Source organism: Suricata suricatta, chromosome 9 (assembly GCF_006229205.1).
Source record: "Suricata suricatta isolate VVHF042 chromosome 9, meerkat_22Aug2017_6uvM2_HiC, whole genome shotgun sequence".
Classification (NCBI taxonomy): domain Eukaryota; kingdom Metazoa; phylum Chordata; class Mammalia; order Carnivora; family Herpestidae; genus Suricata; species Suricata suricatta.
Window position 1 is genome coordinate 135,412,865 of NC_043708.1, and position 18,947 is coordinate 135,431,811.

The 18,947-nt window shown below is 47.2% G+C and overlaps 1 protein-coding gene across 4 annotated transcripts in view; it reads right to left on the reverse strand.

Moving 5' to 3' along the window:
• The window catches only part of BLM (BLM RecQ like helicase), a 68,891-nt gene that overhangs the window by 32,953 nt on the left and 16,991 nt on the right, over nt 1-18,947 (reverse strand). For 3 of the 4 annotated variants that reach the window (XM_029950551.1, XM_029950549.1, XM_029950550.1), the window contains 7 exons: nt 15,403-15,535; nt 14,409-15,115; nt 12,505-12,696; nt 10,156-10,274; nt 9,164-9,277; nt 7,610-7,708; nt 7,263-7,411 (listed from right to left, as the gene is read on the reverse strand). In XM_029950551.1, coding sequence (XP_029806411.1) covers nt 7,263-7,411; nt 7,610-7,708; nt 9,164-9,277; nt 10,156-10,274; nt 12,505-12,696; nt 14,409-15,115; nt 15,403-15,535 — 1,513 coding nt within the window. The remainder of the gene's footprint in view (nt 1-7,262; nt 7,412-7,609; nt 7,709-9,163; nt 9,278-10,155; nt 10,275-12,504; nt 12,697-14,408; nt 15,116-15,402; nt 15,536-18,947) is intronic. The other variant, XM_029950552.1, reaches the window with a different exon arrangement.

Below are 18,947 nucleotides of genomic sequence, written 5' to 3' on the forward strand. Positions count from 1 at the left end.
TTAAAAATTATCTGAGTGACTTTGGGCGTTGGGTGGGACTGGTGTAGGGGCCTCCCCACCAGCATGACTGCCGACGGGGCCGTCCGCGGGAAGGGCCGTGTTCCCGACGTTTTAACCTGTAACCACAGAACAGTGCTCCACGTATTTAAAAAACAAAAACAAAAACAAAAAAAGAGCTCTGGGTCAAAAAAGGGACCAGGGCAAGCACAGGTGGAATCAACACCCACCTGCACCGCTGGTGGGGATGTTCGGAAAACAGTCCGGCGGTTCTTCAAAAGGTCAACAGAGATACCGAACAACCGAGCAATTCCACTTCTAGGTAGAGACCCCAGAGAAATGAACCGAGGTCCACACAAAAACCTACTGTGAACAGTGCTATTCCTAACAGTCCCCATGTCCACCAACAGATGAAGGAAATGCGGCACACCCAGACAACCAACACTACTACTCAGCAGCAAGCTCCGAAAGCATCATGCTAAGTAAAAGAAGCCAGTCGCAAAAGGCCACAGATCAGATGGTTCCATTTACAGGAGGTATCCCCAAACAGGCAAATCTATAAACAGAAGTTGGACTAGTGGTTCCCACGGGCTGGGGGGCGGGCTAAGGGGGAGAAGGATGAGTACTAATGGATGTGGGGTTTTGTGCAGGGTGATGAAACGCTATAAAGTGGATTGTGGTGATGGCTGCACAGCTCTGACTATACTAAAAACCGCTCAGTCACGCGCTTCACATAGGAGAGCGGGATGATACACGGACCACCTCTCACTAAAGCAGTGATCAAAAACTGGCACATGATCTGAAACAGTTGTAAAATCTGTGACGTAAGTGAAAATAACTTAGAAATGTTTAATAATGAACTTGGTCAAATTATTAAAAATAATAAAATGACATGAGATTAGGAAATAAAGTTGCAGATCTCAAACTCAAAACCCAAACAAGTATCTACTGCAAAAGGGCTGCCCACGTCCAGCACCCGGGTCACTGCCTAAACGCGGCAGGCGCACCACGTGCTCGGATGAAAATGTTAACGGTCTCCTCGAGTTTGTCTTATTGGCCTGTTAGAAAATGGGATGTCTGGAATTACCCAATATCCAGTCAGAGGCGATCCCATCAGCTAAAGGATACGTAAGTAAATGCGGAACACCCATACAACGGGAGATCATTCAGCCACGAAAATGAACAAAGCACTGATATATGCGGCAGCACGGATGAGCCCTGAAAACACCGCTCGGGAAGAGGATGGACACGGGAGACGGGAAGAATGGGAGCGACCGCTAGTGAGCGCTAGCTTTCTTTCTGGGGTGATTATTCTACACTTAGATTTGGGGGATGGTTGCATAACTCTGTCAAAATACAAAAAAAAAAACCCCACTAAGTTCTCATCTTTAAATGGGTGAATTTTATGATGTCAATTATCGATTTTTATACTTTAAGTAGGCTCTATGCTCAACGTGGGGCTCAAACTCACAACCCAGAGGCTAGAGGGTCGCACACTCCACCAACTGAGCCAGCCAGACACCCTGATTGTGTCGCAATAAAGATTTTTTTTAAATGTTTTTATTTATTTTTGAGAGAGAGAGAGACAGCATGAGCAGGGGAGGGTCAGAGAGAGAAGGAGTCACAGGATTCAAAGACAGGCTCAAGGCTCTGAGCTAGTGGTCAGCACAGAGCCTGATGTGGGGCTCGGACCCACGAACCATGAGATCATGAACTGAGCCGAAGTCGGATGCTTAACCGACTGAGCCACCCAGGCGCCCCAAGATTTTATTTTTTTTTAAATGCTTGAGATTCCACTGTATCTTCACTGAGAAAGTACTGATATCAACTGACATTAACATGTAACTATGATTAGGTCCAGGGTGTCAAACTCTTGTCATTTTAAGTGATGTGTTGGGAAATAGAATCAATTTGTGCTTAAGCTCTAGTTGCTTTCGAGACTGAGATAGTTGTCATGGGAATGGGCACTAAATAGTTCATGTGAACTGAGAAACAAAGACAGAATCTTCCTTTTAAATAAGTGAAAATAACTTTAATGTGGGACGGGCTTGGCAATGCCCGCTGGCTTGGCCAGTTCAGTTACATAGTCATGTCCCAGTATCTCAAAGCGCTAACTGGCAGCTGCAGAGTTTTGACAAGGCTATTATTTAAAAGCATATCATACAATAAAAACACATGTCAAAACGTATTAGAAGAGGTCTACGGAAACTAATAGCATTTTGATTTCCCCAATTCTTCCGAATATATTGGATACGAGATTCATTTAAGTGAGAGAGGGACGAGACTATTTAATGGTCATTAAATAAGTCTTGGTAAAACTTTTTATAGTCTGTTTCCCAGAAAAAGCAAAGTGAGTAACAAATGATCTGACTTATTTTGCCAGTCAGAGAGTTTGCTTCTTGCAAAAATTGTAAAGGACCTAGCTGGGTTGTCAGCTGACAGATCATAAAAAATAATTTCTGATGACAGCTCATTATGTAATTTTGGCAAAAACGTCAGGAAAAATTCAAATAATTGAGTGTGGCTGCTAAAATAAGATGCCTTCCATTCCCATCTACGAGTTTATGTCAGCAACAGTTCTCACTGCTTACATCTATGAAAACAAGGTACATGGACAGACTCCGTCCACAGACTTATCAGCAACCTGAAAAACGGTCTATTCTGATCAGTTACATATAACTAGTGATTATAATTCAATCTGGAAGATACTTTTAGTATGGGGAGTTTAAAAACAACTTTTAGTTTATGTACATATACTTATATACATATTTTTTTCATAGGAATGATAGAGCAGGCAACAAGACTTCATGCAGAAAAATATATCACCTTAGGATAAAGATCTGTGGGGAAAACTGAAGAGAAATATGAATTCGAAGAGGAAGAGGAAAGATGTAAAATATCTGTTAAAGATATTTTTAAAGATGTGTAAAGTTAAAAAATGTTAATGTGTTTTGCAAGTTAAAGTGGGTGCAAAATTGCCATTATATTTATACTCTCCTGGATACATTTAAAAGGGCTAGGTATCAGGGCGCCTGGGTGGCTCAGTCGGTTAAGCATCCAGCTTCGGCTCAGGCCAGATCTCATGGTTTGTGGGTTCGAGCCCCGCGTCGGGCTCTGTGCTGACAGCTAGCTCAGAGCCTGGAGCCTGCTTCAGATTCTGTATCTCCCTCTCTCTCTGACCCTCCCCTGCTCCAGCTGTCTCTCTCTGTCTTTCAAAAATAAATAAAAAGCAATAAAAAAAATTTTTTTAAATTAAAAAAATAAAAGGGCTAGGTATCAATTTTGTTTAAAAATGTTATTTATAATAGGCTACATTCTCTTTATTTAAAACTCCTGTTGAAACATGTCTGGTGTCAGGTTAGAATTATACAAGGGACACAGTTTTCCAAAGTCTCTTAGGAAGCACATTACGACCAAACAAAGCCTGAAGCCTGAGGCAGTGGCTGTCCCCACTGGTCCCGGGGCCACCCCCACACGGGGGTCTAAGTCACACTCATCACCCCCGCCCACCCCACCCCTGCACGTCCATGGTCAGCGGCACCAGAAGCTAACATAAACTTCCACCGTGTTCACCTTTCTTATGCCACTGGCTGCCCGTCTCACAGACTCAGCTGGGCCTTCCCTTGCCGCGCCCCTCCGGCCTCTTCAGCCGTTTCTGCCATGATCCTCTCTCTCTCCTAGAATGCTACGGTGGGGTTCCTAGGGGCCGTCCTGCCTCTGATCCCTTGTTCCTCTGCTCCATCTTCTGTTCCACTGCCAGGGTCGTCATTCTGCCCTAAGGTTCAGGTTACCCACCTCCAAGGTCAAGCTGCCCACAGAATGAAGTCTACACGCTTCACCATCACAAAACGTAAGGACCGCCCCCCATATGGCATCAAGCCTCTTTCCCAGGGTTGGCCCCTCTCTAGGCTGCTCCACTTACATCCTACAGATTACACCCCGATCTTTGGATCCAACCTGAATTCTCACTCTCCACCTGTTAAAATGTCACCACCCCACACCCAGTAGGATGGGTGTAACTGAGAAGACACACGGTGACCTGGGTGGGGTTGGGGATGGGGGAAACTGCCCCTCCCCCTGCACACTGCTGAAGTTCATGGGACACGGCACGGCCGCTCTGGAAAGCAATCTCGCGCTTCTTCAAGAAGTAGAACAAAGAGTTACCACGTGATCCCACGTTTCTACTGCTTGATACACGTCCAAGAGCAGTGGAAGCGCGTGTCCACACGGCAGCTCACACATAGACGCTCGTAGCAGTGTTGGTAAGAGCCAAGGCGTGGAAACAGCCCAAAAATCCACCCCATGGTAAGTGAATACATGAGCTGTAGAGTAACCCGTACGGGGGAACGCTTTTTGTCAACAGAAAAGAATGAAGCACTGATATCCGCTGCGACACGGGTGAACCCTGAAAACATTGTGCGTAAGTGAAAGAGGCCAGTCACAGGAGGCCGTGTTTTGTAAAATTCTATTTAAATGAAATGTCCAGCAGAGGCAAAAACCTATAAAGACACAAAGTAGACTCGTGGTTGTCTAGGCCTGGGGAGGTGGGGGACAGTGGGAACTGACTGCTAATGGGTATGGAGCCTCTTTTAAGGGAGATAAGAATGTTCTAAAATTAGATAGCGGTCGTGATGCACATCCTGTGCATCAACTAAAAAAAATCATAGAACCGCCTGCTTTAAATAGGTGAATTGCAAGGTATGTAAACTACGTCTCACTACAGCTGCTCACAAAAAAGACCACTCACCCTGCAAAGCCCGCTGCCTTCATATGAAACCCTATGTGGGGGCTCCTGGGTGGCTCGGTTGAGTGTCTGGCTTCAGCTCAGGTCATGATCTCGTGGTTCATGGGTTCAAGCCCCACTTCGGGCTCTGTGTTGACAGCTCAGAGCCTGGAGCCTGCTTCAGATTCTGTGTCACTCTCTCTCTCTGACCCTCCTCTGCTCACGCTGTCTCTCTCTCTCTCTCTCTCTCAAAAATAAATAAAAAACATTAAAAAAAAAGAAAAAGAAAAGAAACTCTATCTGACCCTGGCTCATCAACAAGGAGTTGTTGTTCTGGGCTGGAGTCAATCTCGCCTTCCTGAGTTCCCGCATCTCTAATTACCACTTACTTCATTCTGCAATTTATTAGGAAGTATTTCAAGGGTTCCAAAACCAGACTGTTTGGGTTGAAGTCTTCGCTCCAACAGTTGTGAGGCATATGACCTTGTTTAAATGATTTAATTTCCATGTGCCTCGGTTTCCTCATTCACAAAGCGAGGAAAACAGGAGATACTTACCTCATAACCTTTTGTGTGGGTAAATGAGCCGATACACATAAGATGTCAAGAACAGTAACTGGCACACGGTGTCGGCTAAGTACGTGACTGCTGGCTGTTATTAGTGTTGTATTCGAATATCATTGTATCAACGGCCCATGTATGCCCGTCTCTCTCAGTTTATATTTTAAGGTTCTACGGAAAAGGAATGAAGTGCATTTCCTTATCCGCCCCTGTACTTCCCAAAGAGGAAGGAGATGACCACAGACGACTGGTAGGAGAGGAGCACGGGGCCCTGACCCCACCCCGGGGACACCTGCCCTCAGCAGGGCCGTGACGCAGCAGCAGTTGGGTAAATTTAATCCAAACAAGGGGCCTATTGGAAAAAAAGATCAGGAAAAAATGTACCAGAAAGTGTTTGTTAAAAATCTTCTACTTCCACTAAGAGATTTTAAACCCTCCCAAATATAGAAGTACCAAATATATTAAGGAATCAACAGACTCGCCCAAATTTTCATATTTTACCCACATTTACCAAAATTCCTCCATATGTTCCATTTATTCATTCTTACCGAGTGCCAATTATGCACAGGGCACCACATGCTAGACTCAGGAAATGTACAATCTATTGCTTTTCTAGGCTGATCTCCCCACAAAACTAGGAGAAGGTATTAAAGGTGTCTGTCTCTAAGTACATATGTGCAATGTTGATTCAAACAAAAGTGACACATTCTGTACTTACAAAAAGTTACTCAGAAGGTGAACTGAATTTATACTTTCTTTTAACTGCATGCATTTAGTAATTAATATTACTAGCCTAAAAGAACAGTAGGCTGCGCCTGGTATAAATTGATGGAAAAAAGCTAAACACGTTGCCTATTAAAAGAAAAGAAAGGCTTGCACAGAGACACGTGCTGCTTACTCACTAGAACCTGAAGCATAACACGACACCTTACATACAACGTTGCAATGTGTATCGAGATGGAAGCAACCCCCCACCTCAAATTCTACACAAACATCCCTCCCGGAAGTGAGGTTAAACTGCAATCTTCCACTCCGAATCTGTGGCTTCACACACAGTGTAGAGGCCCCTAAAATCTGTGTGCTTGAGCAGGCCGGTTTACTCTGCAGAGGCCGCACAGCTCTCCCCTCCTGACCCCTCACGCCCCCCACATGGCACCTCCTCCTCACAGCCGCCGGGAGGCGCCGCTGTGGCCCACGAGGTGCCAGCTTATTGCCTTTATTTCCAAAGGAACAAAAGATGCGCTTTTAAATATTCACCCCAATTACTAGTCCGTCCCTCATGCACTCCTCAGACTCACAGCACCCACTGGCAGGTGAGAAGGGACCCTTGGCATCAGAAACTGTTAGGTAAATACCTGCCGCGTGAGCGAGCCGATCGGAGAGCGCCCCTGTCCCTACAGGCTCACCGAGAGGGACAAAACCACCCGGGCCGCCTATGTTTGGGGGGGAACGCTGACAGCAGTTTCTAGGAGGCGCGATTACGGATTTGGTGGCAAGAAGAAAGCACTTTGCTGTTGAGATGAAAACAGAAGTATAAATGCTGTCATAGACATAGTTTCTGGACTGTTCTCAACATCCTGGGACTTCAGGAAAATGACAAAGCAGGGTCGTCTGATTATTGCCTGATGTACACTCCAGGATGCGTGGGAGCCGAAATCAATAAATCAGAGATAATTCGCTGCCAGGACCATAAATTGTGAACAGGTATGGCACATACTTTGTCTCTATTCCCAAAATAAGTACTGGTTGTAATTTCAGTAAGTAATGAAAAGCCCGAGGGCCTTGGTTCCCAAACTGTGCCGCGCGCTGGAATCCCTTGGGGATTTCTAAAAACAGAAGGGTGCCCAGCCCCCCAAACCCCTCTAACTGACATCGAGCGCAATCTGTGCTCTGGGTTTTCAAAGCTCGCTACGAGAGTCTAACGTGCAGCGATCCGGAACCACGGCCCCAGGGTTTTCAACTCCTGACTTCCGGCAACTTACACCTGAGGCTGGAGAATCTTCAGCTGAGTGAGGATGTCCTTCTGGACCCGGGGGTTCGCCGTGGCGGTGAGGGCCATCACTGGGACGGAGGGGAACTTCTGGCGAAGCATGTTCATTCTTTTATAGTCTTGGCGAAAATCATGTCCCCACTGGTTGGAAAGAAAATACTGCTTTTCAGACTCTTTGGATCTTCCCTACATAAACAGCAAACGCTGCTCACTGTGTCAAGAACCACCTTACTCTTCGGCGAGACAGAACCATTCACACTTCCTTTCCCCACGCCGCGAATGCAGACCGTCGGCGGCATGTATTTACTGGGGTCTCAAGGCACAAAAGCCTGTGTTTACCTGACTGACACAATGCGCTTCATCAATAACAAAACGCGCCAAGAGCTTCCTCTCGTACAGATTCTCCAGCGTGGAAATCAGTCTATTACTCGCGCACACCTAGGCCAGAAGCACACGCGTTAGAGGTGTGAACGCATTACACACCACATCCCCTTAGACTTTCTCGTCTTCAGGCTCCGCTACACCTGAGGCTGCATGACAACAACCTCCACGTAAAACAAGCTCCTACTTCATTGCACCAGGAGAATGAGCAGGCGTGATGGAGACCGGCAAACGAGACCTTCTAGAATCCTCACCACATGTAGCAGCGCTGGGGTTCTCCACACGCTTACACTGGTAATGGGGGTGCGGATGTATATTGTGGGACTGCGGGTTATCTGGGGACACACGCACACACGCGCACATGGACATGTGACAGGGACAGCCCAACAGCAATGACCACAACTGGCATCCGTGTCTTGAAAAGCATCCCATTTGTCTTTTTGTCTTAAGTTCCTCGGTGGCTTAGTTGGTTAAGTGTCTTTTTTTTTTTTAAGTTCCTTTACTCATTTTGAGAGGACGAGAAAACAGGGAAGGGGTGGAGAGAGAGGGAAAGAGAATCCCAAGCAGGCTCTGAGATGTCAGGGCAGAGCCCAACGTGGGGCTCGATCCACGAACCAAACCGTGAGATCATGTCCTGAGCCAAAATCAAGAGTGAGACCCTCAACCAACTGAGCCACCCAGGAGCCACTCCCTTCCAAATTCTTAAGTGACAAGAGCACTAGGAGCATCTTCTGTTCTACTGAGGCAACTCTGGGTGGGCTCCTAGATAGCTTCTGCGTGGGAGCTGGTCATTAGAAAGACCAGGCCGTGATCGGAAGCTTAGAATTTTCAGTAGCACCCCCATCCCCTAGAGGGGAGAGGGGCCGGAGATGGAGTTGATAACTGGTCATGCCCACATGGGGAGGCTGCCGTAAAATCCCGAAAGTGCGGGGTCGGCCAGCCTCCAGGTCGGTGAACACGTCCACACTGGGAGGGTCACACACCCCAACCCCATGCAGACAGAAGCTCCTGGGCTGAGGACCCGCCCAGTCCCTGCCCCTGTACCTTTCATCCGACTGTTCATCTGCAGCCTTGACCGTGTCCTCTAACAAACTGGTAAATGAGGTTCCCTGAGTTCTGGGGGCCACTCTAGCATACTGACCGAACCTGAGGAGGGGGTCATGGGAACCTCTACTTGTCAGCCACACTGGACAGAGGCCATGGGGAACCTGGGGCCCTTCTACTTGCAACTGGCATCTGGAGAACGGGGGGAGCCATGTGTGGGGCCGAGCCCTTCCCGGGGGGCTCCAATGCTGCCTCCGCGCAGGCCATGTCAGAGCAGTTAACCTGCAGGACACCCGACTAGGGTTGCAGAGAGCTCAGTGTGACGAAAACCCTCCACACATCTGGCCACCGGGAGCGACACGCGCTCTGTAACGGGAAAGGAGAAGACACAGGAGGGGAAGACGGGGAGAACCGGGCCGTTTTCCTAAGACAGCTCTACGATTGTATTTTAATGATACCAGTACAAACCTTCTCTGGAGTGACATACAGAAGTTTTATAATCGGGTCTTTTTTAGATAATTGCAGGTAAATACTTGTAGCTTCCGAGTCAGTCTTATCACCTGTCAGATAAGTAGCTGGAATCTAAGGATAAAAGTAATCAACAATTTACATTTTGTACATCAATCTGGCTTAAGCACGTATTTATCCCTACATTTTATAAGTATTTTACAAGTCACATAACACACCTGACAAAGGAGAGAGAGTCTCAACAGAATTAAATAATTGGCACATATTTGAAAAGAAAACTTTCCTTAGCCACAGCTCAAAACATTCCCATCATTTACTTCCTTCTCACTGTTTCTATTTCCTTTACTGCCTTTGGTTTTCATATCCATAAGTAAGATAAATACGAACTCGGCACCCAGAGATTCCCATCCTCACGTACGGCTCTTTCCTGTGCCGGTCAAGCCACCCCGGGGTTCTCGCGCACAAGGACACCGGAAGGGCCAGAGGGGCACCCCGAATGGCTGCACACAGTGACCGGCACCGCACACAGTCTTCGGAGGAAAAATCAAACCGGTGGTCTCGTCGAGGGGTGGTGGCTCATCACCTCGAAAATATGTGGGATCATACGCTTCCTAGACCTCAGCCAGGAGGAGGGTCCCACGGGCAGGGCGCTCACTGGATGCATGTTAAGGTGTGTGAAGGGACTAGCCAGGATGCTCATCTCACAGGAAGAAAAGAAGAAATCCTCACATTTAGTACAAGAAATGTACCTCCGCAAAATACAGGTTAAACGCTCTTGCTAAAGTACACTTTTCTAGACCAAACTATAGGTTATCTCCTTAGAATTTTCCCAGACTCTCGCTTACATGTACAACTTCGCGTAACTGCTGTGATCGATCCTTATAATTCAGGGATGACTTAATAAAGAAGGTCTTACCCAGAGTACCGACATATATTACTGTTACGTCTTTACAAGCATTTTTTCGGTCATCACTGGCAGAGTTTTAACTTACATCCAAGGAGGTCAGCTTTTGGACCTGATCAACTATAAGTGACCTCAGGGGGGATATGACAATGGTGACTCCAGGGGATACACAGGCGGGCAGCTGGTAACACAAACTCTTACCACCTCCTGAAAGGACAAGAACAACAACAACAACACACCTTTCAGGTCTGACCTTGAGAGCACGAAGGCAAGAGTTACAAAGTAAATCACAGAGTAATATTCAAAAGTGGTTAACAGGACACCAAGTGAGAGTCCCCGCATGGGGCCAACGGTTTGCCATACTTGAATGAGCCAAAATAGTCAGGCAATTTACAGGTGTGAAAGTTATCTTTCCCCACATCTTCTGTAGGTATACATGAAGGAAAAAGCAGGAATCAGGACAGGACACTGAAATGCAATACAACTGCTTTAAAAGTCTACTTGGGAGGGGCGCCTGGGTGGCTCAGTTGGTTGAGCGTCTGACTTCAGCTCAGGTCATGGGTTCAGGCCCTGCTTCGGGCTCTGTGCTGACAGCTTGATCAAAGCCTGGAGCCTGCTTCGGATTCTGTGTCTCCTTCTCTCTGTGCCCCTCCCCAGTTTGTGCTCTGTCTCTGTCTCTCAATAATAAATAAATGTAAAAAAAAAAAATCACTTGAGAAATCCAAATGCAGTACAAGGGGTACTCTGTTACAGTATTAGCGTGAAAATAATGACGTTAGATAATATTCAATTCTTAAAGACTCAAAATGTGACAAAAGATACAACACTTAAGACCATGGTGAACATGGTTTAATATTTCTCTGATGATCCAGAAAGCACTTTGAGGATCTCATTTTTTAAACCACTAGTAAGAACCTTTCAATGCTAACCATCTGAGCTTTTATTTGCTGAACTCTTTATCGGTAAGGAAACATTCCCAGTCTTCCTTTGAGGTCAAAGAAGGGTAGAACTTGTGTGTGCCAGCAGCAGATGAAGAGAGACTCTGAGATGCCCCCACCTCTCCGTGCAGCTCTAATTCAAAAGGGTCAGACAATCAGCACACATTTCACGATGACCAGAACGACTCGTCTCTGATCCAACCTCTCCCGTCCACTAATGGCGGACGCGCATGCCAGGCAGCTTCTAGGACTTTGTTGTGGTTGGCTGGTTTGTTTCACACTGCCCTCTGTGCACGTGGAGCAAGCACACTTCATCCTGGTGTGTGTGTGTAAATGGCCAGGGAAGACCGGCAAGCTGAGGGCCGGCGTCTGCCCCCCCACTCCACAGGCGGCCTGACTCGGACACGGCCTCTAACCGCACCTCGCCCCTGCAAAATGCACTACATCAGTGGTTTTTTCAGTTTTTGTTTTTGTCTTTTTTGTCTGAGAGAACCCTTATTTGGAATCTTTATCTATATAAATCAAGAGGTTGAAATTGGGGTGGGAAGACCTGCGGGAAGCCCCCCAAAACCCTCAAGGACCATGAAAAGCCCTGAGACCACAAGACTGTATCACTGTCAGGGTCCTTTCCCAGTTCAGCTCTGAAATACCAAACGGGTCAAAGCAGAAGACGGAGTGAATGACAAGTTAATGAGGTAAGAAATGTTGATTATTAAATCAGTGTTCTCTAAATTTTAAAATGAGTTTGGAAAAAAAACCTCCAAAGCTCGGTCAACATGATTTTTCTAACGATGGCTGTGACGAACTGCTAAAGGTCACCAACGAGCTGAGTAAACGGCAGAGGGAAGTCTACACGGAAGTTCTGCAACTCCGACTCGTGTGCTTCTTACCCTGACTGCGCCTTTGACATTCTTACTTGGACACGATGGAAAGTTCCAGATCGCTTCAACACGGACGCTAAATGCTTCTCACTTAGTCCCCAGGACACCTGCGAAGCAGCTAGTTTACTACCACCCCTGCGCACGCTCGAGGAACCTGGGGCTGGGGGTGAGGGTCTCGCCCAAGGCCACACCACAGACAAGCGACAGACCTGCGCGTTGAGGCCAGGCCATCACTCCACAGCGGATGGTCCTGACCACCACCTTCAACGCCAGACTATACCAGGCACGGTGCCAGAGGTGGCCGCGGTCTGACGGCAGTTGTTTTGTTCATGTTCCAGACTAATTTGGACCCCCCCCAAAAAAAGACAGAGAGAAATTCCCAACCAAAAAGGCTAGATCAATTCAACACAAGCAGCTTTGACGTGAACATCCTGAGGGGTCTAAAAGCCATCGTGACAACAGAGGACGGGAGGTAATACTTCCTCACGATGGCATGGGAGGTTCAGAGGTCCCGTAATGACAGAAATGCCATGTGGGTGTTCGTTTTATTTCTATTAAAGGGCTTTCATTTAACATCTGCCAATGGACTCCTGCCAATTTACATCTAAAAATACATACCAGTGGGCATCAGGATAAAACAGTCTTCACCCAGCAGCGCAGCATTGATCGCCTCTAGCTGATTAGTTCTAAAATTATGCAGACCAAATTTTTTGTGAAAAATCTTCATCATTTCTTTTGTATGAGGAAAACTAAGACTTTGGAAACGCTCATGCTTCAGATTTCTGGATGCTAAATCATGCGCTGACTTGTCTGAGAAAATAATCAATGGTAAGAAAAATTAGCGCATTATTGTTAACAAGCCAGCTTTAGCCTTTACCCTTTGCCACGTAAACTCCAAGGCATATGTTTCCCTGCAGCACATCGTTCTTTAACCATGTGTCAGGGTTTCATTCCTGCCAAAGGTCAAAGCCACCAGAGACGTCCCGAGGGTCAAATTCAAGCTTTTCCCTTGGTTTTTCAGCAGCACCTGTCAGGAAATACTGCCTTTATTTCCTTCTTCCTGCTCTCTTGACTTTCAAGACCATCATGGGTTTTCTGTTTAAATTCTCTCCCTGGCTCCATTCCCTCCACCTGTCCCTTAATTTGGGAGTCTTGGCAGACCCTTGGGACTGGGCTCTTCAGCCGTCTTTTCCTAGAATTTTCCGAGTCCTCTGATCTCCAACATCACCTGTGTGCACAGAATCTCTTCCATAAGGCCCTGCCGACGGCCCCCTCAGTTGCAGCCCTATGTGCCTCTCCAAATGTCTATAAGACATTTCTACCTGAATGACTTACAACACGTGAAGCTCACAGAGTCTGAAAATAGCCCTCCTCAGCTTTCTCCCAATCTGCTCTGCCTCCCGACCCCCCTGCTCTGACGGTGTCGCAGACCCCCCGTCACCGGGCCTGAAACCTCTCAGCCTCCCCTGCTCCTTCCGCCCCGTGTCCCTCGCGTCCACCCCCCTTCGGCACAGAGAACAAGAGGTGCTCATGCCAGCTGGGCCAGCCTCTCTCATCCTCGCACTCGACTGTCTCACAGATAATTGCAAGCATCAAGTATGACACATTCTAACATGATACAAAAATAAATCCATTAATGGCTATTTTAAAGGTCAACGGCATAACTGTGAGAACAACCTCCGTGGTATTAAGTCATCGATGGCAAAAATAGGGGAGGCGGCACTCCATCAAACCTTATACGTATAAACTTGTGTCGGTTAGAACACGCTGTGTGATAACGTTATGGGGTTGACGTAAGGTTTTAAAATTAATCCGGGCTTCTCTCCGCGGCCTGTCCAGTGGCTAACGGCACGCCTCCCAACGCTTCTCCTGCTAACCGGGGAGCTCCGAGAGCCCACGAGAGACTGGCTACTCATCTCTCACCGGAACCCGGCCCAGAACCCGGCGCAGAACGGACACTCAATAAATATTTGTTGAATGAATTAAAAGGGTTTTAGGCCCAGAGAGAGAATTTGTCTTCAGGAATTTCTGACTTTGTGTCTTTCTTCGACTGCCCTGCGTTTTAATATTTTAAGACAGAAGACATGTTTCTCTACTTTATAAACTGATCAGTTCTCATCAACTCAGAGTTCTAAAAATACACACAACCACATTCTTAACACAGAAGTTCAGTGTTGCTTTTCCTCATCCCTCAAATCGTTAAAAGCTTGGCCCCCATGAGCTTTATTGTTTCAGAGACTAAAAAATGTTAATTCAAAGGCAAAGCACATTTGTAATGACTTTAGAGCTTCACTACAAGAGGTTATAATTACGCATTTCATAGAGCTACAGCTGCCGCAGAGACAAAGCAGTGACCTGCTTTTAGAACGGTGCTTTGTAATTCATATTATCAGCAGAAATGCGCATAGAAACAATGCACTTTTCAGGCAAGGATGATTCGCTATCATTTTTCTTACATAATTCCGATTTTGGACAGTCATGTTTTCATATAAAATACAAGCATCGATTTATTTTAAACTTACCAGTGTAATTCTGAATTGACTCTGAGTTTTTAGTTTGAGCAGCAGATGCCAGTGGAGGACAGTCTGTCTTGGCTGAAGGGGTTCTTTCTGTTACTGGTCTGACTGGCCGGCCTTCCTTAGCAGGCTGACAGGCCGCTGTGGAAGATTTGCTGGCTGCTAAATTATGCATGATATTTTCCCAGTCATCATCATCATCATCAAAGTCATCTATGTCAAAATTATCAGTGTCACGGGCTGCCTGGATTTCGCCTTCTGAGTCATCTAGCGAAGCAGTGTGTTTATTCTGATCTTTCACAGCCGTGCTTGTGAGAACGTTTCCCGGGAAGTAAGAGCTTTCATTTCTTTTTTCTGTCCTTGGTGTTTCAGCCCAGTTGCTACTTACAAAGGACTTCTGTAAATGGGGACTGAATAACGGTCTTTCAAAGGGACTCTCTGTGGGGGCTGGGAATCCTGTCCTTCCGGGGGTGGTGGCCGGTACGCGTGGCCTGGCAGCACTGGCCCTGGAAGCCAGGTGTGGAAAATGGGACTCCTGGACAGAAGCACAACTGCCTGCAGGGCAGGAGCCGCCCTTGGAACACGCATCCGCGGAGCACCCAGAGGCCACGTCCTCGGCAGGGCTCCCAAGCGCACCCGGCCCGCACCTCCACGCCGAACCGGGGACACGGGCATCGCGTGTACTGGCGCCGGCGTCGGCCAGGAGCCTCCTCCTGCAGAGAAAACACGGACACCACGCTGACTGGGAGCGGTCCACCATGGGAGGCCACACACGCACATCGTGAGTTTCCATCCCAACTTGTGGCAAAATATTCTCTCTTTTTCAGTCTCCAAAGGGGCAGTTTGAAAAAAAAAAAAAAACAACAAACTTAAAACAGAGAGTGAAAGTATCCTATTCAACGTCCCAGCCAGAATGCCTGGAGATTCTGCCCCGTGTGTTTCTGACTTACGTTGGTGGGATGCAATCAGACACGCTCCAGAAGAAGAAAACGGAAGGTACCTTAGGTCCCGCTGCTGACATAGCTCCCGCCCGCAGTCCAGGGCCATCAGCTCGTGGTCGGGAATGGTATCAACCAATGCACAGATGCGCTCCATCACGTGAATGAGCTGCTGCTGTACGCTGGCCTGTCTGGCTATAAAGTTTTATTTTGTTAATGTTTTCCCTTGAAAAAGACTTAAAATTTTATGTCATGCGTGTAAAATTTGAAGTAGTTTATAATCAAGATTATACACAACCACATACTGCCCTATCATCAGCTACGAAATAATCGGAAACCACGTCATCTCTGTTCTCATGAGACAGAGCTGTGCGATCATCAGTTCATTTCAGGTTAACTCTTAGTATTGGCCCCTGCCCCCTCCCTCGGTGGGCATCTGATGGAAGGTGCCTCAAAGCGAAACAGGTCTGGGAGTTTTGTGACTGGGGAAGGAGACTTCCCTTTTCAATAAGTGCATGGGCTGCTGGTGGCCGCCTCCTCCACCACCACACAGTTCGGAAATGCAGCCCGACAGAGAGACAGATACAAGGGCAGCAGAAAACAGAGACAAAAAGGAATGGGGGACTGAGATGGAGACATGGGGTGGAAGAGACGTAAGAGGCAGGCATGAGAGAGAGAAGTTCCTGATGTATTTCCCCACTTTTAAAATTTACATCATAAACTAAGAAAAAGGATGTCAAAGGAGGGGAGGCTTTAGATGAAGGAAGAAAAGAATGGGTTAGGGTAGAAACGGGAAGCAAGGAAGATGCCTACTCCACCCCTAAGGCCTCGGGTGAGTGGGAGAGATAACCGGCTGCAGAGGAAGCTACTCAGGAGACAAGTGAGAAAGAGGAAGAGAACCGTCAGGCCACCGGGGAACCACTAACAGAGGACAGCCGGTCGTAGGCTCTCAAGGACAGGAGGGAGAGGAAGAGAAGACGGATGGGGGTCAGAGGACGAGGACTTGGGGACCATGGACTTCTACTGGTGACCGGCAGGAACAAGGACGTGAGGGATGGGAAGGTAAAGTGGAACCGCCGAGTCCCCATTTTGCGTGTTTTCTCCACACGGCAAACAGGTATCAGATTGGAAAGAGGAGAATAAACAACGGTCTGAAGGAAATGAAAGCCAAGATCGGCTCAGAGATAGATACAGCTATTAAAAAGGAGCTGAGTCTTCTTGTCTAGACAGGTTACGCCTCAGAATACAAACGAAACCCGCAAAGAAGATCCGCTGATATGCGAGGAATCCGTGAACGGGACAGTTAGTTGATGGAAGAGGGAAGACAAGCAAACATTGTTCTAATTAAAAAGAAAAATTCTCCACAGATTGCCAAAAGCTGCAGGCTGGTAATCTGGATGTTAATTCAAAGCAAAATTCTAGAACATGTTATCAAACGGCTGCTTTGCGAGCTCTAAGGAGAGGAAACAATTATAGAGTTAGTGGGAGTTCATGTAAATAAACCGGTAATCTTCATGTATTTCCGTCTCTGAAGGGATTACCAGAGTGGCAGATAACAACGCCGCCACGGACCGAAGGCCTACAGCACTCTGTGCACTTCACCTTGGATACTGCGAATACCCAGGAGGGTATCATTCTCATGTTCTCGAAGACACCGAGGTCCAGAGAAGTTTCACTAACTTGCCATAATCACACAGCCGGGAGCAGGAGAAGACGGCATCACTCTAGATCCGATGTCCCAGGCGCTCCCTCCTGCGACCTCAGACCCTGAGCTTGCGGAGCCACAGGACCGAGCCGTCTGCAGCACTCGGCCCCCTGCCCCCCCCCCCCACCATGGGCAAGGGAGAGAAACGCAGTCTGAAGGCAGACTTGTGACGAGTTGAGCAAGAAGGGATGAATGGACAGATGTCACCTGAGAGGGAGACCGCTAACGACATTCCGGAGGGCTCCGTCCTTGCCCCCGCACCAGCCAACCGTTCATCGGTGAAACAACGCCGCAGAAACAGTGCGGGTCAGCTCAAGAGCCTCACGGCTGCTGGGTTTCGACCCCTGCTGTCGTTAAATTCTGTGGCCGTGTGTAGTTCTACTTAACTCTCCTGGGCCCCGTGTCCTTATTTGTAAAATGGGCATAACAAAACTGCCTTCAAGGCCCCGGTGAGGATTCAATTAGTCGATACTGTAAAACCCCTGGCAGAGTGAGTGTCCTAGGAGGACATCAGGTATTTCAGAGACATCCTTTTATTTTTTTCTAAATTTAAAAAAAAAAATCTTTATTCATTTTTGAAAGAGTGACAGAGTACAAGTGGGGAAGGGGGAGAGAAAGAGGGAGGCACTGAACCCGAAGCAGGCTCCAGGCTCTGAGCTGCCAGCACAGAGCCCGACGTGGGGCTTGAACTCACAGACCATGAGATCATGACCTGAGCTGAAGTCGAACACTTAACCGACTGAACCTCCCAGGCTCCCTCAGGGACATCCTTAACAACAAATTCAGAGACCAAAATAAAGAAAAAGAAATCTGGAGGAAATAGAAACAGCACACACCACCACACACTACACACATGCACTGCATACACACACAACACACACACACACACACACACACACACACACACACTACCACACACAAATGTGTGACACACACATGCCTGTGCACACACACCACTACACACGTGTCTGTGCACACACACAACCACAAGCAGAGAGAGAACCCATCAGAAAAGACTAGAACAGGGGCACCTGGGTGGCTCAGTCAGTTGAGCATTTGACTCTTGATTTTAGCTCAGGTCATAAACTCATGGTTTGTGGGATCAAGCCCCGTGTCCGCCTCTGTGCTGGCAGCGCCAAGCCTGCTTGGGATTCTCTGCCTCCCTCTCTTTCTCTGCTCCTTCCTCAGTCATGTGCGTGATGATCATGTGCGCACTCTCTCTCTCAAAAATAAATAAACATTAAAAAAAAGACCAGAACATGTTACAGAAATATTCAGAGAATAAAAAGAGAGCTCTTGGAAATGGGTTTGATTAAAATGGAAAATCCCATAGACAAGTTAAAGATAAAATTGAGTAAATCTCCCAGAAAGCAGAGAAGAGGTGGAAAATAGAAACTATAGGCCTCATGGAGGCCTAAAATCGAAATAACAGAAGTTCCAGGAAGAGTGAAAGAGAAAAGAGAAAACAAACAAAATAAGAAAAAGAAATAATTCCAAAAAACTTTCCAGGACAGAAGGACGCAGATCTCCAAACTGACAGAGCCCCTGGGAAACATAAGTCAAGAGCAGAAAAGGAGGCTGCAGCGTCTCAAAATCTTGTAGTGTGGTTGGACTCTTTATGTTAGATATTTAATAGGAAATTTAAAAGTGAATTAGAGGGGCGCATGGGTGGCTCAGTCGGTTAAGCGTCCGGCTTTGGCTCAGGTCATGATCTCATGGTTTGTGGGTTCGAGCCCCGCGTCAGGCTCTGTGCTGACAGCTAGCTCAGAGCCTGGAGCCGATTCTGTGTCTCCCTCTCTCTCTCTGACTCTCCCCTGCTCGCACTGTCTCTGTCTCTCAAAAATAAATAAAAACCATAAAAAAAATTAAAAAAAAAATAAAAATGAATTAGAAACATCAAAT